The sequence below is a fragment of the Talpa europaea genome, assembly GCF_964194135.1.
Source record: "Talpa europaea genome assembly, chromosome: 12".
Lineage (NCBI taxonomy): Eukaryota > Metazoa > Chordata > Mammalia > Eulipotyphla > Talpidae > Talpa > Talpa europaea.
In genome coordinates, this window is record NC_140079.1 from 96,597,437 (window position 1) to 96,622,088 (window position 24,652).

Genomic DNA, 24,652 nt, shown 5'->3' on the forward strand with positions numbered 1-24,652 from the left:
AAGCTATTCGTAGCCTCTGCAGCATGAGTTCGATCCCTGGCCAGGGAGCTACCCACATGCCGCAGCAGACCTCTCCTGACTCGCCCGCTGCTCCCCTCAGCAGTGTGTTTCAGTCAATCCGCCTGCTCTGTTCCCCGCTCTGTCTCTGGTGAATCCTCTCACCCCCAACCCCCTCCACACCTCTGGCCTGTGTCCCAATTCTTGTATGCATTAATAAATAAATTTTTTTTTTAAAAAGGCAAAACTAGGGCTTCCCCGGTGGCGCAGCGGTTGAGCGCTGGGTTGCGAAGCTGCCCGCAGCCTCTGCGGCGCCGGTTCGATCCCCGGCTGCTCCCCGGCCACCGGAGGAGGGTCCCACATGGCGCGCAGACCTCGCCTGCTGCCCGCTGCTCCCCTCAGCAGTGTACTTCGGTCCTTCTGCCTGCTCTGCTCCCTGCTCTGGCTCTGGTGAATTCTCTCACCCTCCCGCGCTTCTGACTGTACCCAGTGCATGTATAAACAAACAAACAAACAAACAAATAAAAAAAAAAAAAAGGCAAAACTAGCAAACTGACCATAGATCTGAGGCCTCCAGCAAAGGGGGGGGGGAGCATAAGGGATATGGAGCTGGGTTGCAGGAGGTGTGGGGGCAGGAGAACTCAGGCGACAACCTAATAAGACAACAACATAAGAAAATTTAAGGAAAAAACCAGTAGTGAGTGTGCTGGTTTGGGGTGTGACGAGTGCCTTGGGGGTGCAGAACGGCAAATGGGGAGAACAGGGATGTGGGAATGCCCTTTACCTTTTCACCTTTCCTTACATAAGTTAATGAAAGTAGAACCACCTCCCAGCTAAATGGGGAAGCGAGGGCTCAGATGACACAGTGATGGGTTTGTTTTATTTTTTTCTGAGCATGGAAATAACTGATTGAACCTTCAGCAACTTGTTCAATTTTTCAACCAATAAAAAATGCAAAAATGAGTCAAGTGGGAAGTGAAACCCTCCATAATCCACCCCCCACCCCTCACTGCTAAGTCACTGTATTACATTCTGGACTTTTCCCCATGTACATGTGAACATTCATTTTAATTTTCTCACAAACACGGGACATGTTACAAATATAGGGACAAGGGTTGTGTTTTAGGAACTGGCTTGGTGTTGCCCTATTTCGGACTTTTTCTGCATCCGCTGGCACCTCCTCCGCTCCCACTGCGGTTGTCATGACCACCCCCGAGCTGTTCTGCAATGGAGGGTGGTGATGGTTGATGGGCCACTTCCTTGAGATGAACATTATTGCCACTTTTCTCCCTGCAAACAAGGCTTCGGTGCGTACCCCAGCACTTGCTCTTATGGACAGGCATGGGGGTGTCTGCAGAACGCCCTGGCTGGGGAATGGTGGGTGTGGTGCCGCGATTAAAATGTTGTCACCTGACTGCCCAACCGTCCTGGCATCATCGCTAGAATGAACTGCCTGGCTTCACCATCTTCCGAGGTGCAGGGGGCACAGCCCAACCCCTGCCTCGCCTCTCCAAGGAGGCCCCACCCTAGCCCGGGCGGGGGCGGTGGGGCTACTGTGACATCACAGTGTGGGGGTGGACAGGCCACGTGTCCTCTCAGAGGAAAACACCGATGTCTGCTCCAGGGGCCGCTGTTTGATGGCAGGATCTCAGTGGTTAGCGCGCGTCAGCCTGGGGTCACCCAGCAAAGGGAGGGACAGAGGATGGGAAGTGTGTGACGGTTCAAAAATCACAATCTGATACTATGATTTTGTACCTGGAAAGTGACAGGGAAAGACGTTCACTGGCACAGCGTCATGTATCGCTCATGTCTTCCCCAAATGCTTGTGTTTCCTTTCTGTTCCTGTTACAGGGCAGGGCCGGGGGCAAAATTAAGTTGCTGACCCGGGAGAGCTTGTTCTCTACCCGGGGGCAGGATCAGCTGGAGCACATCCTGCAGGGCAACAGCCAGCAGCTGGAGCAAATAGACCCAGCACGTGAGGTGGCTGCCGAGTGCGCCCCACTCCAGTCTGGCCGAGCGCCCCACCTCCGAGCTTCCCAGGCTACGGCTTCCCCGGACTCGGAGCCTACTTCTGAGCGGATTGGATCCATGCCCGTCCCCTCCACTCAATGGAGAGGCCAAGGCCCCTGTTTTCTGCTGTGGCCCTGGGGTCTTCCCTTGGCCAAGGCTTTCCCCCGTGTACCTGCCAAGTCTTCAAACCAACGATGCTCTTGCCAGCTGCGTCTCAGCTCTCGCCCCTACTCCCAGCGGCTTTCTGAGCTCCCCACCGGCTACCCTGCCCACCCCCAGGCCTGGGTCCCCAGGTCTTGTGCAGAGGGGGAGCAGGATGTGGCCGGGAAGTGGCCTCCCTAGGTGAGGGGACTATCTCAATAGCACCTGTGAGGTGGGAACAGAAACAGAGTGTGTCATTTCCGGCCACGGCGGTCAAGGGATAGAGGGGCCCTCGCTGGTGGCCGGGTGTGGCCGCCCCGGGCACACTGGGAAAAGCAGAGCTGGGGCTGCTTGGGCCTGCGTCCCTCTGTGGGGAGCAGTGGCTCTGCTCCCTCCCTAACTGGGACCCCCACAGTTCACAGCTCAGGTGTCTTCTCAGAAAGGCTGCCCCCAGCCCCGAGGGTCCCCCCCAGCCTCTCTCCCACGCCAGTGCACACGGCAGCGCCCAAGCCCTCTGCTGGCTTCTTTGTGGGCGTCCCAGTGAGAGGGACACTTCTCAGGGGCAGGAGCTCTCCCCTCTCTGGTTCATGCTGCATCCTGGGAGTCTGGAACACTGCCTGGCTCATAGTCAATAAAACCCCGAATGAGTGAGTAGGCCAGCCGACAGCATCCCATCCCTCACTGTAAAACAGGGACGCCCCCAATCCCCGTGGCCCGCGGGCTCCCCCAGGGCCAAGTAACTTATCTTTAAAAAGTACTAAGTGTCTGGGCCTCCCTGGTTCAAACCTGGCCGGCCAGCGAGAATCCCACATGGCGCAGCAGACCTCTCCTATCTCGCCTGCTGCTCCCCTAGCAGTGTACTTCTGTCAGTCTGCCTGTTCTGTTCCCCGCTCTGTCTTCTGTCTCTGGTGAATCCCCTCATCCTCCCACACATCTGGCCTGTACCCCAGTTCTTGTATGAATGAATAAATAAATCTTAAAAAAAAAAAGCACTAAGTGTCCCAGGATTGGGGGGTAGCCACTTTAAGTCAATCCACACACAAGTCAAGCAATGAAAATATTATTAGCCCACTATGTTTGGGGTGCAGATCTTTGTATGGCTTAGTGGACGGTAACTTCAAATTCAGTCTCCCCACCTTGTCATGGATCAGGGCAGGGTTCTGGAAGTTTCTGTCTGCACCCTGGCCCTCTGTCCTTCCTAAGAACCCCAGATTTGCCCTAAGGGGCAGGGTGCTCTAACGGTACAGCAAATGATCAGAAGAGCAGGTGTCTGGGATGGCTCATTAAAGGGTCACGCTTCCTCTTGCCCCCTTCTTTCTTTCTGCTTGGGCAGTGGCTCTACTTGGAATTCCAGCAGAGCGGAGGCTAGCCGTAAGTGTGCTTTTGTTTGAATCAGAAAAAAGTCTTCCACTAAAGGAAGCTGCATCAGAGCAGACAGCTAGGGGGTTGGGCGGGGGGTGGGGGGGGAGGGGGTTGGGCAGAGCACACCTATGGTGCTGGGTCTGGCCTGGCAAGCAGGGCAGTGGCTGTGCTTCAGGCCCACCCAGCCCTTTGGGCAGTATACGCACTGCACAACTATTCATGGCAGCCCTATGGGGCAATCGGGAGCATGGAAGGCATTGGCTGAAGGCAGACTGAGAAGATAAAAGAAGCCTTGGCGCTTGATTGGGGTGCAGCCCCCATACCAAGCCTGGAGGACCTTCCTCCTACTTTCTTTCTTTTTCATTTATCCTTTAAAAGAACCTTCTGAATAATTCATTTTGAAATAATTTCCAAGGTCCAGAAACGTCGCAAGAACGATCCAAAGGGCCCCCCTTCAGCCAGACAGGCCAAGTGTTCACATGCTGTTCCATCGCTCGCTACCTTCTCCCGTCCCTCCTCCCTCGCCCTCTTCCTGCTGTGGAGACAGGCACCTGCTGTTCCTATTCCTTTTCTGAATCACTTGAGAGCATTGGCAAAGGAGAGCTTCACCCCTAAACACTTCACAAGTAAATCCCCAAGCTAGGATCATCCAAATCATCACAGACTTCTTACACACAAAACCCCTCCGCGGGAGTCACTTACTTTGGTTTCCTGTTATAAGTAACCAGACCTGATTCTAATTGCTCCCTTCTTGCCCCTACCATCACTCACAGGGGTGCAGGGAAGACCACAGGAAGCTCAGTGGGGTCTGGCCCCACCTGCCTGGACTGGTCTCTGTTCTCTGCTCCAACCCCGCTGTGGGCCTGCCTTTGATCCCCCACACCTGCCTAGCACCTTGCAGCCTTGGAACTTTTTTTGTTCAACCCAGGTGAAAGTCACACAACGTAAAATTCATCATTATAAAGTGAAAAATTTTAAGCAGCTCACTCAACATTCGGTGGCACTTAGCACACTCACAAGGGGTGTTGCCATCACCACGATCTGGTCCAAAACATTTTCATCACCCCAAAAGTAAAGCCTGTGCCCATTAAGTGGACACACCCCCTACCCCTACTACCCCTTTCTGGGCAGATGCCAGTCAGTTCCTGCCTGGGGATTTTCCTCTCCCGGACATGTCACATAAACAGAATCACATGCCACGGACTGCCTCTGACCCTCGCACAGACTGTTCCCACTTCCCAGATGCCTTTCCCCCCTCCAACTCTGATTTGTCCGTCAGAGATTTTCACCAGTACTTCCTTAGGGGGCTTTCCTAGGGCCTCCCATGGGGCCAAGCCCCCCGACCCCCGTATCTATCTATCCTCATAAAAACCTGACATTTCCTTCTTGGTCTTTTCCACAACTACAGTTATGCCATGTGGTTATTCCACTTGTGTTTCTCATAGCCACATAATAAAATCTTAAGTTAGGTAGGACTGTGTTTATTTGATTTATCACTGGACCCTGGAGCCTCGCCCAGAATCTGGCACCTACCAGGTGCTCTGTGATATTTGGTTAATTGGCAGATTAAAAGAAGGAGGGACTGTCACTAGAGACTTCATCGTGTTCCCCTTGGCTGGTGACACAGGAGACCCCGAGGTGTCACAGCCCCGCCCTGCCCCCCCAGGCCTCCCACATGCCCATATACGGACATGTTGCTGGCTGGCCCCAGCATCTCTGTGAGGGCCAGCCAATGCCACCTCACAATGCCCGGGGAGGGGGCCCACGTCTATAAGAGGCCCAGAGCTGCCCCCTGGCTCACAGCCCCAAAATACCACCTGCTCACAGGTTGGCTGGCTCAACTAAGGTGGTGCCTCTGCTCTGAGCATCCAGGCCTAGTCCATCCAGTATCATGGCCAGATACAGATGCTGCCGCAGCTACAGCCGGAGCAGATGCCGCCGCCGCCGGAGGAGACGGTGTCGCAGACGAAGGAGGCGATGTTGTCGGAGGAGGAGGAGGAGAGGTAACAGGGCTTTGCTCGTGGGGGTGGCAGGGGGCAGGGTTCAACCTGAGCGGGATCCCTGCTCACCCTCTCCTGTCCCCTAGTGTGCTGCCGTCGCTACACGGTGAGGTGCAGAAGATACTAAACGTGCACTAGCAAGACCACCGCACTCCTGCCTGAGATTCTACCAGCCTGCAACACCTCTCGCACATCTTGACGACGCCACCACCATCCCAATGAAATGAACAGGAGCCTGCTAACGAACAATGCCGCCTGTCAATAAATGTTGAAAAAATCATTCCAGTCTGGTCTCTTGGCCTTGAGCGGGCGCTTGCTGGGGAGAGGGTTCGAGGATTGGAAGCGGGGGAGGGATCCCAAATCCCAACCAAGATCCGCCTCCCCACCCACTCCTGGGTGAATCCCGTGACACTGGGGATCTCCCCAGCTCTGCACCCAGTGATTTCATTGGCTGACTGAACTAGGCCACAAGTCAGGGCTGGCCTTCCCTGCACCAGACCCTGCCCGGCCAATCCCCAAAGAAAAAGGACGAAACTGTCACGTGGCAGTCCTAGGTGTCCATTTGGGTACAGGGATGATCACCTCCCCAGGCAGCCTTGACACTGAATACTCAGCACATCCCCCTGTGAAAACAAGGTAACCTGGCCCCCTCGTGCGGCCCCAGCCCACTCAACGCACGTGACAACGCGGGGGCTTGAAGGCCACGAGACGCGGGCGAAAGGAAGCCCCCCGCCCCCAGACATGGCCTGCTTGGCTCGGAGGAGCGGCCAGTCTTTGACACGGAGCCCAAGTCACATCAGCTGGTGGCTCTGCCCAGGGCACCTTAGCACCTGGACACGGGGCACCACCTCCGTATCGAACACCTTGGGGTATTGTGGCACCAGACTCTTTCCAGTGAGGACAGTGAGTAGGGCCCACTGAACAGGCTAGCGTGACCCCAGTGACTCGGCCGCCGGGTGTGGAGCCCCAGGCGGACCCTTACACACAGGCAAGGTGTGAGGCGCGGGCATGCGTACTTTTAACAGGTGCCCCCGGGGAGCCCGAGGGCTCTGGCGTGATAAAGGCGCTGTGAACACCAGGGTGACGACTCCCCGGTGCCAGTTCAGCAACTAGTGAGGGCAAAAAATTCCCACGAGCCTCATAGCTAACACAGCACGAATTTATTATCTCACAGTTCTGAGGCCCCCAAAGAGGTCTTTTGGGGCTAAAATTAAAGTGTGGGCAGGTCTGTGCTCCTGCTTGAGACGTGGAAGCACCCCACGTCCTGGCCTTTCGCAGCTCCTAGAGGCCACAACCGCCAGGGCTCATGGTCCTGTCTCCATCTTCAAGGCCAACATGCACCCCCTGTCCCCCCGTATACACGGAACCAGGCGATGACACCGAGCCCACTGGGGCGATCCCCGTGTCAAGACCCCCGCGCCCACCCAGCAAGTCCTTTCTGCCATGTCAGGGGACAGTCCCGGTCAGGCACGTGTGCCCTGTCAATCAATGCTGAAGAAATCTTTGGGAGGATGGCACAGCCGGCCACTCCGCCCGGCCCTCCAGAAAGGGAAACTGGCTCTTCAGTTGCTGTAACGGGGCCAGCACAGTACGAGGGGAGACCCCGGGGGAGGGCAGGGCTGGGGGCAAGATGGCCTCTGGGCTGGGAAGAGCCAAGGGCGGGGATTCTGAAGCAGGCGGCCTGCCCCTGGAGCCTGGCCTGGCCCCCAGTGAGCTGGGCGGCCTTGAGAAAGTCACTTCACCTCCTGGCGACCAGAAGAGTAAATGAAAGTCATGACAATGCCTGGCGCAGGGTACCCACGAGGAAACCGCCTGCTACTATCACTTCAAAGCCAACTGTGTGGCCACAACAATGACGGATAACCAGTAATGAAGCCCCCCCAGACCATGGCAGAGCCCCAACGGTGTTTGAGGAGGTTCCCTCCAGCTGGGGGGATGAGGGCTTGGGTTTGGACGGGAAAAAAGCTGGGGACCAGGGGATATGTGTTACAGGCCAGGTGGGGGGGTGGCTTGCCCTGCTGGGTCCGACTGGCTGAGGGCTGGCCAGGGTGGGGACAATGGAGGGGTGCGGCTGCCAGGTCATAGTGGGGGCTCCCCTTTATATACAAGTCCCCAAAGAGCGCCTGCAGACCAGACCAACATTACCAGCAAGAGCAGGTGGGCAGGCCTCGACCATCCTTCCCTGCCTCTAAGGCCAGCCGCAGCCTCCGTGTAAGGGGCCAGACCTGCGAGCATGACGGTCGGATACCGCAGGAGAAGCCAGAGCCAGCGTCCACACCAGGGGCACAGGCAGCAGGACAGACGCCAGGAGCAGGAGCCCGGGTCAGGGTCAAGCCCAGAGGACATTCAGGTGGACAGAAGGACCCACCGAGGTCGCTACCACTACAGGCACAGGCACTGCTCCCGGAAGAGGCTATACAGGGTCCGCACAGGCCAGCGGCGCCGGAGACATACCAGCAGGAGCAGGAAGCACTGCAGAGGCTCAGCAGGTGGGCGACCCCAGGCCTGGGACCCCAACCCCAACCCCATCCGGTCCCATATCCCCATCCCTACCTAGATCCCCTATAACGAGCATTTTTTTCTTTCAAAAGGTAGCAGAAGGGGCAGAAGATGCAGAAGGCACTAAACCTTCCTGGGCACAGCACGACCCTGGTTGGAAGTTCACCCACCAAAGAACCAGCCAACGAGACCATAGAAACCCCTTATGTTGGATGTTCAAGCCTTGAGTTGCCAAGGAGTCCACAAGATCTTGAGTAAAATGAGCAAAGTCGTCACCAAATAAAGCTTGACTAGAAACTTGCTGGCCTCTTGGAGTCTCTTTCATGCAAATGGCACAAAATTGCCTTCCTTGGGGGGCAGAGGGCAGGCAGGGGCTCCAAGTCCCCCATGGGCATCCTTTGTCACCCGCAACCAAGGCTGGAGTCCACCTTGACCTTCCCATGTCCAACGATGGAGCCCTGTCTGGGGTGTTGGGTGTTTGGGTGAATCGTGCTGGGGAGGGCAGCAGGTCTGGTATGCTCCAGCCAGAACAAGGTTTCCGTGGAAGGAGCAAGCAGCAAGGGGGCGGGATTCTGTGAGGCCCAGAGGCCCATGGGTCAACACAAAAGTGACCATGTGTGGCCCTTGGCTATGGTCTCGGTGCCTCCTTGTGAAGTCCGTGAACACGTGTGGCCCTTGGGAGACACCTGTGCTTACATTTAGTGCCCGCCCCAGCCCCGGGATAATCCAGCATAGTGGAATCCGTGAGGGTCTCACTGGGATTTGGGGCAGAAGATGTGATTTCCATGGTTTTCTCATGTTTGGAAATGACCAAGTCCCCTAACAGTGGTCCTTGCCTCCCCTCCCCCCATGCTGAGAATCAGTGGGGTGTGCACGTGTGGCCCGAGACCCACTTTAGGTCTCAGCAGCCGTTGCCTTTAGGGGCTGATTCTGAGGGTGGGAAACTGTAAGCAGGGTTGCTTTAGTTCTGTGCAAGTGCAGCTGACACGCAAAGGCAGAGTTGTAAGGGCCCGGCGCAGGCACCGCCCAGGTCAAGAAACTTTAAACTCCCAGCCCCAAAGTTCCCCTTCTGTCCCCGAAGGTAGCTACGACGCGGACACATGGCCATGCTCTCCAATTTGCAGAAATTCTACCCCCAACTCTCGATCCACCTGAAACAGGCTTTTGCCAGAACAAATGATGCAGATGGAGGAGGCAACAGGGCCGGGAGAGGCTTGCGCCAAGCCGGGGGGCCCAGAGGCAGGTATCCCAGCAAGGGTGGACTCCGAGGCCCCATTGTGATGTCAGAGCCCCGCCTCCCGCCCTCACAGCCCCGCCACTGCCCAGGGGGCCTTCCCTCCTAGTCCAGAGAGGCAGCCAGAGGGGACGATGGGCTCCCACTGTGCCAAGCTTGGCACGGGCCACAGCCGGGGCCACGAGTCCTCGATGAAGAAGCTCGTGGCCTGCGTGAGTCAGGACAACTTCTCCTTGTCGTCGGAGGGCGAGGAGGAGGAGGAGGAGGAGGAGGAGGAGGAGGAGCCGGAGGAGCAGGAGGAGGACGTGGACGAGGAGGAGGAGGAGGAGGAGCTCCCAGTGCAGGGCCAGCTGCTGCTGATGGAGCCTGAGCGGCGGGGGGAGAGCGAGGAGGAGGATGCGGAGGACCAGCAGGGCCCCGAGCCCAGGCAGACCAAGCAGACCGTTCCTGACCTTCCTGACCGTTCCTGACCGTTCCTGACCCGGGGCCTGGTGACCCAGGAAGAGGTTTCTGCCGCTGCCGCAGAGAGAAAGACTTTCATAAAAGAGTCAATAAAGAGTCTTCACGGAATTCTTTCTGGTTTCCTCAGCGCGGTGCGCGTGTGTGTGTGCGTGCCGGGTCCACTCCCCAGACTTCTCCGCTGCCTTCCCGTTGGGGGGTGGCCCAGGGGGAGGTCCCCTCTGAATCTCCTCCACAAGCCCCCACCCAGCTGCTCCAACCGTGGACACATGGGCATCCCGCGTCACCGGCATCCAAGACTGATTCCACCGCGACTTTCCCGCGCTCTCAAAGTGCACGGGCCTGGCAGACTGGCAGACCTGGGTTCACGCTTCTTTCCTGTTCTGTGACCAAGAGCAAGTCCATCTCTGTGCCCCAAGGGCCCCTGCTGGTGTGAGGGGGAGGTCAAGGGCAGCCCCATAGATCAGTGGGCTGGGAGAAGGACCCATCTGTGGGTGAGTACAGGCCCCGCACACAGTGAGTGGCTAAGACAGTGCTGGGGTCCTGGGGGCTCCATCTGCCTCTCTGGCCCCAGTTCTGGGTCAGCCATCCATTCCTCTGCTGCCGCCCTCATGTTCCTGGGGACTGTCTGCCCCACCCCCACCCTGCCACCCCCACGGGCTTTATCAAGGGGTGCCACTGGTGGACAGAGCCCAGCCGTCACGGGAAGCCAGAGAAGGTGCCAGCCATGGGGCAGAGCCCAGGCTTGACGCCACGCACCCCAACTTCCTGGATTTGAATCCGGGCTCTGGGCTGATGGGCTGTGGGGCTCTGAGCCTGCACCCAGCCTCTTATAAACTGTAACAATGGCTCTTGCCCCCCAGGATGGACGAATCTCTTAGGGCTGCTGGAAGAAATCAGCACACAATGTGCTGGCTTCGAGGGACAGGGCACATTTACTCACACTCTGGAGGCCACAGTCTGAAATTAAGGCATTGGGGCCACCCCCCATCCAGGTGCCGGGGAGAAGCTTCTCCCTGCCCTATCAGACCCCGACAGCTCCAGGTCTTCCCGTCCCTCTATCCACCGCCTCGGCCTCCCGCGGTCCCGGCAGGTCTCCTGTGTCTCACAAGGACACTTGATCTGGGTGCTGTCAAGATCTCTGCCGCGATCACATCTGCCAGATGTTTACTCCAAATAAGGTCCCATTGTCAGGGGGTGAGGATGTGGATATCTTTGGGGGCCACGCTCAGCCCCTGAGACTCCCCACGTGGGAAGCTCTGTTAAATGACGGTGATATGCATGGTGAACATCGTGTTTATTAAACACAACATGTGGGTTAAGAAATAAACCTCCAGGAAAGCTGACGACGCAAATCCTCATATAAGGGGCAAAGGTACTGTGAGCAACAAGAGGGAGAAGGAGGCTTGGGGGGGCCCTGCCAGGCGGAGGGAGTTTAATGGGGTGAAAAGGGGTAGGGGAGGCGAGTGGTGAAGAGCTAAGGCCGTGGGTGATCACTGAGGTTGGGAGGCTGGGTGGCCGTGGGCAGCACACCCAGGACGGGGGCCTGACACAGGTTAGGGCATCTCCCAAGGCAGAGGGAGGTCTGAGTGGGTGGTGGATGCCAAGTGATTGGAGGGAGGTGCAGGCCTTCCGGGCTCCTGGGGCTTCCAGGCCTCCCAGGCTCACAAGCATCCCGGGAAGGGATGGCGCTCTTTGGTCAGACAGGAAACTAGGCCTCAACCCAGTATGTCTTACCTACTACTGGACATCGGTATAAACTGGCATTTGGACCTGTCTCTAAATCTGACTTTATTTATTTAAAAGATTTATTGATTTATGCATACAAGAACTGGGGTGTAGGCCAGAGGTGCAGGGGGTGATTCACCAAAGACAGAGTGGGGAGCAGAACAGGCAGATCTACTGAAATACACTGCCTTGGGGAGCAGCGGGGAGACAGGAGAGGTCTGCTGTGCCCTGTGGGTAGCTCTCTGGCCGGGGATCAAACTCGTGGCTCAGTGGCTGCAGATAGCTTCATAGTGCTGAGGCTTAACCCCTGTGCCACCAGAGAGGCCCTAAATCTCTTGACTTTAAATCTTGCTGGGGACGTGGGTTTAGGCAGCTAGGGACCCCAAGACCACCCAGCAGGCCATTCGGTCACTCTTACCATTCCTCCGCCCCCTAAGTCACCCAGCCCAGGCACCATCCACCTGACACTTTCATCTATCTCGGTGCCCAGCCAACTATCACGGGTCGGATGTGCTCCTGGCACCCCAGCCGCCTCGGTGGAGAAAGGAGAGAGATGCTTAGACAACCAAGTTTGTGGAGCGCTTACTGAGCCAGCGGCCAGCCACACAGCCCCTAACTGATCTCGGCCACATCCCTAGGAGGTAGTTATTTTTATTGTCCCTGTTCTCTAAAGAGAGGGAAACAAGGGGTGGGGGCTTGGAGCAGTGACGGTAAGGAAAGGAAGGAGAGGGTGTGGGATGTGGACCCAGTTCAACTCGATTCCAGAGTCCCCACTCTACACCAACCCCATGTAGCCCTGATAGCTGCCCCACCCCTGGGGCTAGGGTAAGAGCGGCCTCTGTTACCCTCCTGTGACCTATGCCATCACAATCAGCCCCAGCTATATAACCTGGGGCAGCCCAGGCCTCTGCAAATCTGGGTGTGCTGGAAGTGGGGGAGGAGGTGGCCTCTGCCCCTCCAAGTGCAGCCTCCCATGGACACCAAGACACAGAACCTTTCCATCACCCACACCCAGCCTCACAGCAACTCCAGGCCCCAAGGCCACCCCTGCAGCCAGTGCAACTGCAGCCACCACTGCCAAAACTGTAGCCAGAGCTGCAGCCGGAGCTCCAGCCAGAGTCCAGCCAGCCACTGCAGCACAGTGGCTTCCCCGAGCCAGAGTCCCAGCCCCAGCCTGCCACCCAGGAATCACAAACACGCCATGCACCCCCACCACTGCCGCCTGCGGCCCACCACCCATTCCAGCAGCTGCCCCAAGAAGAGAAAGACCTTGGAAGGAAAGGTGAACAAGAGGAAGGTACTCAAGAAGAGCCAGCGGGGGCACAAGACAAAGAGGCGGGGCTCAGGTAACTTTCAAGCAGGGGAGGGCCATAGGGTCCCCTAGATGAGGAGGGGTGGCCCAGCTAGACCTCAGGGACAATGTCACAAGGGTGCAGTCTTAACGCCAGAGCACAGAGGTGTCATGGCAGGTGAGACATGATCCTGGCTGGACTGGCTCTGCCAATAAGCTGGATGGGTTGGTTGCATGGACAGATGAGAGATTAGCCAGAGGGACCATGGGTGGATGGACAAATGGGTGGATGGACTGATAGACTGGACGGGTAATCTGGCTATAGTTGAAGGAATGAAACAAATGTTGGATAAATGGCTGAACTCATGGATGCATGGATGGAGGGAGGGAGGGAGGGATGGGTGGATTCATGTATAGGTCAAAAGGACCTTGACCATAGTCTAAGTTATTCCATGCCCCCTCTTTTACAAACGAGCAGTCCACAGTGCCCCTTGCCCCCCAAAAGTTAAGAGACTGTATGAAGCACTCAGCTGCTAAAAGGTGCTTTCCCGGTCTTATCCCTCAGGACAGAAGCGCAAGTGAGATGGTTCCCCACGGTTTGTTCCTGTGTCAGTTTCACTCAATGGAGAAATGTCATCACGCGTGGAATGCTAGGCGGAAGTCAAACTTTTTGCAGGAACATGTTACTACAGTGATTTCTATGCGGCAATGATTAAAGTGTACACTGGATGGCCGTCCTTGAGTGGCATTTTGATTTCGCTAATATGCTTTGTGGGACCTGGGAGGGAAGCACGAGGCAGGGAAGGGGCCGCCCCTTGCCCTCGTGCTCTTTCATGGGGCTTCATGAAAGATAAGGAGCCAAGGGCAGTGCAGGAGAGAAATAACGGGGGGAGACAGATGGCAGCTCAGCCAGATGGAGCAACAGGCAACGCTCTGCTTGGACAGAGTCCCTTTGCCTTACATGTGTCTCACACACACACACACACACACATACACACACATGCGTGCGCACCCAGGCCCACACCCCAGTGCTGCAGCAACCCAGGACCACAGCAGGAGACAGCCATCAGAGGGGCTAGGCAGCTGCATTTTGCAGTCCAGAGCAGCCTGAGTTCGAATCCTGCTCATGTTGCTTCCCTGCTGCATCCTTGGGCTGGTGCTCTGTCTCTGAGCCTCACCTGTTTCAACACACACAAGGTACTAAACGCATTTCTTTCAGGGTTGTGCTAGGCTCTGGGAACACGACCCAGTCCAGACGACACAAATATGTAAACAGGAGAAGCTGCGTCAGGGGAGCAGCTCTGGCGCGCGGCGGTTGGGCGGGCTGGTGGAGACCTGAGAGGACACTCCACACCTAGGGAACAGCGTATGCAAGAACCCCGAGGAGGGAAAGGACGAGAATGGCTGATACCGGCCATGCAGACAGCAGGACAGGAGGGGGACGCCAGACCGGGTCAGGTCACGGGGACTGCGAGTCATGGGGAGCTTGGACATTAGCATGGTGGCCAGGCTGGAGGGTGGCTTCAGGGTTAGACGTCAGCAAACATTTACTGAGCACCTACTTGTTCGCGCCAGGCTAAGGGCTAGAAGGGAAGGCAAAGGTGGGCAGAGTCCTGTGCCCACGGGGTTGCAAATTACTGCGAGCAAACCTCAGTCTTCGTGGCTGGGCGGGATCAGCTGCTGCTCGTGGCACGGAGGGGGCACGGGGCAGCCTCGCTATTGATACAGCATGTCAGTTGCCAGATGACAATAGGATGAGGATACAGTCAGGGCCCCAAGTCATCTACCTTCTGCCCTTTAAACCCACAAGCCTTGGATAATTCCAACCCCAGCGGGTTTAGCTGCCTGGTGCGTGGGAAGGCGCCTAGCACAGCACTGGGCTCAGAGGTGCTTATTCCCGTTTGTTGAACCCCGTTTGGGTGAAAGAGATGGGGTGGAACAGGTGGAGTTGGGAGTTGGGACCAGAGTGGAAATGATGGGCGTGTCTGCAGAGGAAAGGGGCCGGGGAATCACGCAGCAGAGCCTGGGGGGTGGACTCATTGCGCTGACATGGAATCATTACGTAACTCATAAGTCATATCTCAAAAATAAATGTGGAAGTCTAACTTCTGCAGGACTCTGTGATCAGCTGAGCCAGTGACAGCTCCTCTTTCAGATCTCAGCTGCGTGGCCTTAATACGCCTGCTGCACAGAGGTTCGCCCCCTATAAAATGGGGGTCACCTGGGATGCACTGGGCTAACGCACGCGGCAGCATCCAGCAGAGGGCCTGGGACATGGTCGGGTCCACAGGGAATGTTCCAGATTGGTACCACGCATGCCATGAGAGGGTGCAGAGGGGCTCAGGCAGAGAAGTACCTTGCATTGAGCACCTACTGGGGTGAGAGGTTTTGACATAAATGTTTCCACTGAATCCACACCCTCAGCAGACGCATCACTTTCTCAGTATGATGTGATCAAAGTCTCTTCGAGGGCAGGTCTGAGATCAGAGCTGCTTTCTTTGCCTACAACATCCATGTTCCTTATTTTAAAATGTCATTTTAAGCCATGAGAGTCACTAACACGTCAGTGAAAAGTTTGTCTAAGTATGGAGGTAGAAACAGGGCCAGAGGATAAGGTCAGGGGCTTGTATCACCACTCAGCAAGGAGTGCCCTGATCCCCTAGACAGTGTCCTTTCATGATATGATCGCTTAAGGCAGGAGCTTCAATTATAGAGAAAGAGAATTCGGAAGTAGATAGGATGTGTGTGGTTCAAGGAGCCCAGTGGACACTTGCTGGACAGGTCAAGATAGATGCAAGAACTCAGGGAAACGTGGCACAGACACACACAGATGCACAGTTACGGATCCAAAGAAATCACCACCCAAACCCACTCAGACAGGGACCTCGGTTCGTATATGACTCCCAATACTCCCCTGCACATGCAGGCAGGCCTGCAAATACCTCCCCTCCACACTGAGACACCAGGTGAGGACCTGTTACTCACGTCTACCCGTTCGGTCAGACACACCATGACAAGAGGGAAAAAAACAAACCACAGATTCATTCTTTCACTTGCTTGGTTTGGGGTGGGGCGGGCCTGCTGGAAACCCAGGTTCAGGAAACAGAGACACAGATGGTGAACAAGGCCACTGAGGCGACACAGCCTGAAGCTGAGATGCCCTCCCTTCTGGCTGAGATGTCCTTTCTGCGGGTTCTGGGGGTGAAGTGAGGTTGGCGATGACTCTGCCTAGCCGGCATTCCTGTAGGCCCTGTGCACACTAAGGGACCCACCAACCCAGGGGAGAGGGAAGCCGTCAGGGAAGAGTACAGGTCCTGTGGGCTGTGATGTCCCTTGGGGTACTGGTCCGGGGAAATAATAAACCCAACTCTGGGGCCACACAGACTGAGATACAACCACCAGCAACCCAGTCCCCTAGGCGCCTGTCTCTTCACCTCTCTGAGCCTTATTTTGTGAAGAGGTGCTAGGCCACTCCTTGTTGCTGCATCCCCAGCATGTAGCATGGAGCCTGGCACAACAGGATCCCAGTGGACACTTGCTGGACAGATGCAAGAACTAGCAGGAGTGACAATAACAGCGAGACGCGACTTGCGGACCTGTCGAAGGGCAAACCAGAAAACGGCTGCTAATAGCAAATACTAGGGAGGCAGATACTGTGTAATCAGATGGGGTGAAATGTGACACTGACAGACAGTAACAAAGGGTGCAGGTGCTTCTCAAACCTGTGTGGGAGGCGGCTGCTCATGGAGGTTCAGGGTCACGTTGTTTGCAAGGGCAAAACTGGACATGACCTAGGTGTGCATCCACAGGGGGTGGCAGAATGAACACGCAGGTTCACACTGAGGAACTGATGTGGCTTTTTTTTTTTTTTTTTAAAGATTTTTATTTATTTATTTATTTGTTTGTTTGTTTTTTGTTTATACATGCACTGGGTACAGTCAGAAGTGCGGGAGGGTGAGAGAATTCACCAGAGCCAGAGTGGGGAGCAGAGCAGGCAGAAGGACCCAAGTACACTGCTGAGGGGAGCAGCGGGCGGCCGGAGAGGTCTGCGCGCCATGTGGGACCCTCCTCCGGTGGCCGGGGAGCAGCCGGGGATCGAACCGGCGCTGCAGAGGCTGCGGGCAGCTTCGCAACCCAGCACTCAACCACTGCGCCACTGGGGAGGCCCCTGATGTGGCTTTTAAAGAGAATGGGGTTGGTTTACATGTGATCTACCCAGATCGCCAGGCTGTGTTGGATGGTGCATGGTGTTCAGAACCACGTGGCCATTTAGAGAAGGAAAAATTCTCTGAGTCAGTACTGTATTTTTATGGGGGAAGTGAAGGTATGTAAGTGCACAGAGAGAGATCTGGAAGGACACAGACCACATTGGTGCCTGGGGCTACCTCCGGAAGGGGAAATGCTTTAAGTACTTTACACAAGGAAATGAAGAAAAAGTGAGGAGAAAAAAGGAAGGCGAGTCAGCATCTAGTAGGGGCTCAGCAAGGCTCTGTGACTCAGAAAAGAGATGGTCCAGGAATGACACAGGTAAATGATCGGCCATTCTCTTCTCTGGGGCAATGGCTTCCATTCCTTTCTGGGCCTGCAGGCCTGTGCACGGTGACCACCCAGAAGGCTCTCCCCAGAGGGGAGAGCCCAGGGCAGGGCCAGGTCTAGCCAGCCTCTGGCCACTCCCCCGCCCCCACCAGTCTCCTCAGGGAGCCTCTGAGGGAGGCTCTCCTACCTGCCTTGAGCTTCGTCTCCGGCCACGCGAATCCTCCATTGCTGGTATCCCACTCTGCCAGGCATGCCCTCTTGCCTCTTCCCTGGGCTAAATTCCACTTGTTCTTTAAAATTCAGGTCAAGGATCACCTCCTCCTACTGCAGCTTGGCCAGGAGCTGCGGCTTACACCAGCTGACTCTGGGCCTCCCACATGGGCTGCTGTGGAGCCTGCTGCTGGTCTGTGTCCCCCGAAACAAGAGGCTTCACAGAGAACTGGGCCTGGCGCTCTGGCCCGCCATTACAGCGAGGGCCGGGAGCCCAGGACTCGTCGGCCTCTGACTCTGCTCGGTCTGGTGTGTCTTGAGTTCGGTGTCGTAAACTGTGTAAATTTTTTCCTCTCAATGTCAACTGCCAAAAGTAACTGCTACTGCTTCTTGCTGTCAGCGGCAGATACCTAATTTGCCACCTCTGGGGAGGCACCCAGATGGGCTTATTAGAATAGTGTATAAAAATAGAATATAGGCTGAGCAAGGTCCTGAGGACGTCACTGCTCAGGAGGTCCTGGCCTGGCCTGCCAGGGTTTGGGGAAGAGTCACCTTCCGGAGGCAGGGTGTGGGGAGGGGAACCCCTGGAACCAGGTGTGTCTGCCCCAGAAACCCACTCTCCTGCAGTTATTCACAAGAGGATAGCTTCCGCAACGCGGCTCACACCAGCGACTTCACCTAGTCTCAGACTCATTTTCCTGTCCTCACCTGTCACCTGAGGATAATGGGCCTGCTGGGAGGTTCTCCGGTCACCCTAGATGGCCGGGGAGCCTGCCTGTCGTCACTTTGGAGTCTAGCCACTACCTCATGTCGTTGCTCCCAGCCTTTCTAGCCTCCTCATCCTTGCACTTGAGTGTCGGCAGCCCAGCCCTGGCCTGCCGGAACACTCTCTCCTGAGGTGGGAACGGCATGGGGCCAGGTTCTGCCTCACACAAAAAGCTGTCAGACAGAGATTCGGGGTGGGAACTGGCCAAGCCCGAGGGTTCTCCAAAATGTGTTGGCCAAATCCCACCAGCTCTCACCAGAACAGGGCCATTCTCCTCTGGGAAGCGGCGACACATGCTTTCCAAGGCCATCATGGCTGAAGGCCTGGCTGTATGGAAAGTGAGCAGGGACTGACCCTCTGGCGGCTCCTGGCCTTTAAGGAGCCATAGTGAAATCCAAGCCCCTCCCTCCCCCCACCAGGGCCAGCCTGCCCATGGGCCCCAGTCAGCCCTCAGCCTCACCCCTACACTCTCCTTTGCTCTCTACACCAACCACACACCTCTCCTCTCTGCTCCTCAAGCATGCCAACCGCTCACCACAAGACCTTTGCACTGGCTATTCTTGCTTCTGGAGTCTTCGTCACCCACTTTTAGAAAGTTCTCAACTGTGAGGTGACCACACTTTCCTTGACTTTCTTTTCTCTCTCCTCTCCCACCCCACAAACACCTCCCAGTCCCCCAGTCCCTGCTTAATTCCTCCCCAGCACTTACCTGCATCTAAAACGATTGTGGGGTTCACAATCTCCCCCTATGTCTGCTAGAGACCCCAGCCCCCATGCCTAGTAGAGGGCAGGCACTTCATAAACACCTGCTGAAGGAATACTCCAGGAGCAAAGAGATGTTATTGCCACCTCCTGAGGCCCCGGCCTCAGGCTTACTAAGTGGCAGACAGAAACCCACGCAGCTGCAGCTGAGAACCGAATCCATGCCCTCAGCCCACTGCTGGGGCTCCCCAAGGCTGGGGCCCCGGGGAAGCTTGGCTCCTCCTCATGTTGCAGAAGAGGGCGTGCAGCACGCTGGGGTTTGGGGTGGCTGCAGCATCACTCACCCTGAGCAGGGTTGCTTTTCCCAGCAGGACACTGCCATGGCTGGAAAGAGAAACTGAAACCTCGAGAAGAGACTAGGCTCTAAGTCCCCGGCTGCTGGCTGGGTCCCTCACAGCCAGGGGGTGTGGTGGGGGGAGGTGCTGCTCCTCCAGGCGGCTGCGGGGTGCGGGGCTGGCCTGGCTGTGGCTCAGCAGGCACGGACCTAGGGCTGTCCCAGCACCTTGTGCCGGCATGGTCTCTGTGCCTGGCTTTGGGCTTTGCATGCATGGCTACGCCGTGAGGTACAAAACTTGCAGGGCTCATTTTGCAGAAGAGGCAAATGAGATGTGTGTGGGGGAAGCTGCTTGCCCCAGGTCACACAAGTGGGCAGCTGAAGGCAGCCTCTTGGGCTGTGGAGTCTGAGCTCCTCAGGGCCCAAGGCTCAGCTTCCTGAGGGCCCAGTGCCCTGCTCTGTGGAGTCGGGCCCAAAAGTCAGGTGCCTGTCAATCAGCATATTTCTTTTTCCCTCTGGCAACTGGACTTGGTTTCGTTTTGAACTTAGGATTCAGAAAATGAAACCAAAGCCATGGTAACCAAAATGGTGAGAAGGGCTCACGTGTGCCTGACTCATCTCAGCTTTCACAAGTAGGCACTGGCTACAGAGATTGGCGCCAGGCCCACTGGACAGGCCAGGAAACTGAGACTCAGATGGCCCAAGCCACAGAGGGCCAGGCGGAGGCCAACACCCAGGGCCTCCCAACTTGGGAGGGAAAGCGGCAGGCCTGGAGGGAGGAGGCTCACAGCAGAGGACAAGGGCAGAGATGCTTGGTGGCCTGAGAGCCTGGGTAGGAATCTCTACCCTGTCCCTTCTGAGTTGTGTGCTCCTGGGCAAGTGACTCCCCCTCCGTGCCTCAGTTCTCTGTAAAGCGGGCTCATGACGGTGCCCCCCCAGTGGCCCAAGGGCTAACACTTTCAGCACAGGCCGCTGAGGCTGGTACATCCCAGGAATCAGCAAACAAGGGGAAGGAGTAGACCCCACCTGGACGTTTTGAGTATGGCCAAGGGGAAGGCCTGGTCCTGGGGTGGAGGAAGGCCATCATCAGGGGGTGCAGGGCCTATCGGCCATCAGCTATTTATGGGTTTCCCTCTGCCGGGAGGGCTCCTAAGGAGACATGCTGGCAGGAAGACAAGCCATGGAGACAAGACAAGACAGCCTCCTCTGGGCCTGGCCAATCCACAACTCAAGGGAGAAGGTGCTGCTCTTTCACGCTGTCCCCATCGGGGGCCTGATTCACACCCCAAGAAACTCTCCTCCCACTCACCCACGGCTTTTCTGGCTAAGACCCTTGGGCTGGAGCTTCTAGGAGCACAGGAGCCATGGCCAAGTGCCTGCGGGCTCTGCCACACCATAGGCACCCTCGTTTGGACAACGGCAAGGACAGCACAGGTCTATGGGATGCTCGTGAGCGAGGGGCTGGCCTACGTAACACTCATTCCATCCTGGGTGCCGGGAGGGAAGTACCGGTATCACTTCTGTTTCCCAGATGAAGAAACCAGGCAGGGGGTGAACTGCATGCCAAAGGCACAAGGCTGGAAAGGTCCAGAAACAGTCTAGGGCCAAAGTCTGGCTTTTACCCACTGCTTTATATTTTATTCATCACCCACCACACCCACCGCAGGGCACAGGCGCAACAGGTGCTCTGGATGACCACCGCACATGAGTGGTTCTGCACCTTCTCTCTCATCCCCTTGCACACCCACGCATGCTCACACCTATGCACAAGACCCAAGGCAACCGTGTCGACGGCCAGCACCAGACACTGTCACAAACGAATTCAGGGAACCCGTGGAGTCCAAAGCAAGGCTGCCTTTGGGCCACCCTCAGTATGCAGGAGGATACCAGGTGTGTGTGGGGGGGCGCGATAGGGTTGGGGGGGCTGGGAGCAGCTGGGTCTGGGGAAGGACCCTGGGGAGAAGGCAGGAGGATCAGGGTTGCAGCGGGGCCGCGGCGCGGGCCTCAGAGCGGCCTGCAGGGGGCAGTGTGTACCAGCGCGAGGCCGCCCTCTCCCCGCGCCCCGCAGGCTTGGCACCCCTGGGACAGACTGGCTCCCACCCCACCCCAACCAATCCTCATGGGCTCTCTTTCTCCTTCAAAAATACATGTAGCAGCCAGGCCCCCATGCCCAGGTTTGCACGAGAGGCGCGAGCGCCGAGCCACACAAATGCACACGGCAGAGCCTGCCCCGCAAGCCGGCATCCCCGGGCAGGGGCGCAGCGCAGGGCGGGGGCACACGCGGGCCTGAGCCCCAGAAGGGAATTTGGGGGAGCGGCGGGGGAGAGGAGGGCTGGCCAGGAGAGCTCAGGGAAGGTTTCTGGCATCGTCACAGCTGGGAAGGAACCACTATTTCCTCGGGCTCCAAAGCGCATCTGGTGGCGCCCAGTTGCTCCTCTCCCCAAAATAAAAGCGAGGAGGGCGGCTGCGTCCGGAGCTCCCCGCCTGCCAATCACCGCACCCCCCAGTCTCAGTTTCTTCAGCTTTGCGGGAGCCGCGAGGGCGAGCGATGTCACTCGGGGCCTCGCCGACCGCGCCTGGATTCCGGGGAACTGCCCCAGGACGCGCGCCTCCCGCGCCCGGGTTCCTCCGAAGCCTGCGGTCGCGGCGCTGCTTCCCGCGAATCCCGAGCCGGGCCGGGCGCCGCCAGGCCGGGAGGGGCAGCGCGGCCGCCCGAGGCGCCGGGCGCTGTCCCGCGGGGCCGCGGTCGGGTCCTCCAGGCCGGACCCCCGGGCGGGCGGGCAGAGCCGGCTCGAGGGAGCGGAGCCCAGAGAAGCGCCGGGGCCGGAGCCGAGGCGTCTGGCCCGGAGGAGGGTGTGTCGGGGCCACTCCAGCGCATCCCGGAGCCTCTGGCTGCTGCATCCGTCGTCGAGGGCATAAGGGGCGAAAGAAGGGGCGCCGGGTGCAAAGGGGGCGCCCACGAAGTGGCCAGACGTCTCGGGGGAGGGCCGGACGCAGGGACCCCGCGAGCGCCGCGAGGCCGGGGCGGGCTCCGGGAGGACGCGGCGGGGCCGAGCGTCCTGCGCGGAAAGAGAAACCGAAAGCGGGGGGCGGGCGCGGGGCGGGCGCGGGGCGGGGCCGCGCTCCTCCCAGCGGTTAAAAGGCCGCTGCAGGGGCGGGCGCCGAGCAGAGCGAGCTGCGGCCGTGGCAGCTGCACGGCTCCCGGCCCCGGAGCATGCGCGAGAGCCGCCCCGGAGCCCCCCGCCGCCCCGCCCGCGGCGCCCCGCGCCCCGCCGCCAGGTGAGCCGGGCTCTGGGCGCGCAGCGGGAGGGAGCGAGGGCCGGGGAGGGGGGAGCAGGGCCGGCCGCCTCGGGGTGCGCGCGGTGGGCGTGCGCCCGCCTCGCCCCCGGCCCCGCGGCCCCACCCTGGCGGTGCCCGGCGCGGGGCGCCCCGGCGCAGCCCCGCGCCTGCCGGAGCCCGGCGCGCCGGGACGCGGCGCTCCCCGGCCTGGCCAGCAGGCGGCAGGCGCGGGGCGGGCGGCCGGAGGCGCGGCGGGCGCTCCCGGGCCTCTCCACGCCCCCTCTCCCCCGGGCTCGGGGACCCGCGGGCCGGACTCCGCCCCCGCCGAGCGCCCCGCCGCCGGGACGCGCGCGGCGCCGGACAGCCCGCTCCCCGGGGGAGCCCCCGAGGCCCCCGGGGGCCGCGGGCCCGGGCCCGACGCCTCGCGCCCCGCCCTCGCCGGGGGCGCGGCAGCCCCCGCCCGCCGTCCCGTCCGCGCGGCCCCGCTCACGGCTCTGTCTTCCCGGCAGCGCACCCCCGGACGCTATGGCCCACCCCTCCGGCCGGCCCCGCGTGTAGGATGGTGGCGCACAACCAGGTGGCAGCCGACAATGCAATCTCCGCGGCAGCAGAGCCCCGACGGCGGCCCGAGCCTCCCTCCCCCTCCCCGCCCGCGGCGCCCGCGCGCCCCCGGCCCTGCCCGGCCGTCCCGGCGCCGGCCCCCGGCGAGACGCACTTCCGCACGTTCCGCTCGCACGCCGAGTACCGGCGCATCACGCGCGCCAGCGCGCTCCTCGACGCCTGCGGCTTCTACTGGGGGCCCCTGAGCGTGCACGGGGCGCACGAGCGGCTGCGCGCCGAGCCCGTGGGCACCTTCCTGGTGCGCGACAGCCGCCAGCGGAACTGCTTCTTCGCGCTCAGCGTGAAGATGGCCTCGGGCCCCACCAGCATCCGCGTGCACTTCCAGGCCGGCCGCTTCCACCTGGACGGCAGCCGCGAGAGCTTCGACTGCCTCTTCGAGCTGCTGGAGCACTACGTGGCGGCGCCGCGCCGCATGCTGGGGGCCCCCCTGCGCCAGCGCCGCGTGCGGCCGCTGCAGGAGCTGTGCCGCCAGCGCATCGTGGCCACCGTGGGCCGTGAGAACCTGGCGCGCATCCCCCTCAACCCCGTTCTGCGTGATTACTTGAGCTCCTTCCCCTACCAGATCTGACTGGCAACGCAGGCAGCATTAACGGGGGCACCTTGTTATTCCCTTCTATTACTATGCTTTCTCTGGAACCATGGGGGTGCCCTCCCCACCTGGGTTGGAGGGAGCGGGTGGGGGCAGGGTGCCGCTCCCTCTTGGCTGGAGAGGAGGCTGCAGGCCCTCCCCACCTCTGGGGGGGGTGGGACTCGTCCCCCTCCTGGTGCTCCCTCTGGGTCCACCTGGTTGTAGCAGCTTAACTGTCTGGGACCAGGACCTGAACTCCTCCCTCCTACCTCCTCATGTTTACATATACCCAGTATCTTTGCACAAACCAGGGGTTGGGGGAGGGTCTCTGGCTTTATTTTTCTGCTATGCAGAATCCTATTTTATATTTTTTACACCAGTTTAGATAATAAACTTTATTATAAAAGTTTTTTTTTAAAGAAAAAAGGCTTCTAGGGCGTGTGCTTTGGTCCAGGGGTGGCTTGGCCCCTACCGGTTCCAAGGGAGAGGGGTCTGAAGGTGGCGGCCCTATTCCTGGGCAGGCCACCCTGCTTGCTTTTCGCCTGCAGCTCTGGGGACAGGAACGCTGGGCTAGCTGGGTGGTGTGTCTGGTAAAATGGCAGCTGATGTTTGAGACCCTTCTGAGCTTGCCCTGCTGAAGTGTCCTTGATTTTCTGGAGACACAGGCTCTTAGCCTGTCCCCCCAGAAAACCGGGGCGGGGGTAAATGTGTGGTCACTCCCATGGCAAAGGTGACACTCTGGCCTTGTGTTGGCTGTCCGCGGAGACTCTTTGAAATGGATGACAGAGAGGAAACTTCTTTCATTCTATGACCACAACAACTTCCAGGAAGGGGGGTGGGAGGGGCGGGGAGGTGGAGGCAATGAGTGTTTGGAAGGAGGAGCAGCACATCCTGAGACTTCTTCAGATGGGATGC

General features: G+C 58.6%; 3 protein-coding genes across 3 annotated transcripts; all 3 read left to right on the forward strand.

Moving 5' to 3' along the window:
- Positions 1 to 5,401: 5,401 nt before the first annotated feature.
- On the forward strand, positions 5,402 to 5,637 carry PRM1 (protamine 1; the record flags this gene model as incomplete). Its single annotated transcript, XM_084250236.1, has 2 exons — positions 5,402 to 5,513; positions 5,597 to 5,637. The coding sequence occupies 2 exons, from the start codon at positions 5,402 to 5,404 to the stop codon at positions 5,635 to 5,637; spliced, it is 153 nt and encodes a 50-aa protein (XP_084106362.1).
- A 3,740-nt stretch (positions 5,638 to 9,377) lies between these two features.
- Positions 9,378 to 9,713, forward strand: PRM3 (protamine 3; the record flags this gene model as incomplete). Its single annotated transcript, XM_084250245.1, has 1 exon — positions 9,378 to 9,713. The coding sequence occupies one exon, from the start codon at positions 9,378 to 9,380 to the stop codon at positions 9,711 to 9,713; it is 336 nt and encodes a 111-aa protein (XP_084106371.1).
- Positions 9,714 to 23,062: 13,349 nt separating this feature from the next.
- Positions 23,063 to 23,737, forward strand: SOCS1 (suppressor of cytokine signaling 1; the record flags this gene model as incomplete). The annotated part of the gene is made up of 1 exon (XM_084251333.1): positions 23,063 to 23,737. Exon 1 carries the CDS (start codon positions 23,108 to 23,110, stop codon positions 23,735 to 23,737), a length of 630 nt encoding a protein of 209 aa, XP_084107459.1. The 5' UTR covers positions 23,063 to 23,107.
- Positions 23,738 to 24,652: the final 915 nt, after the last annotated feature.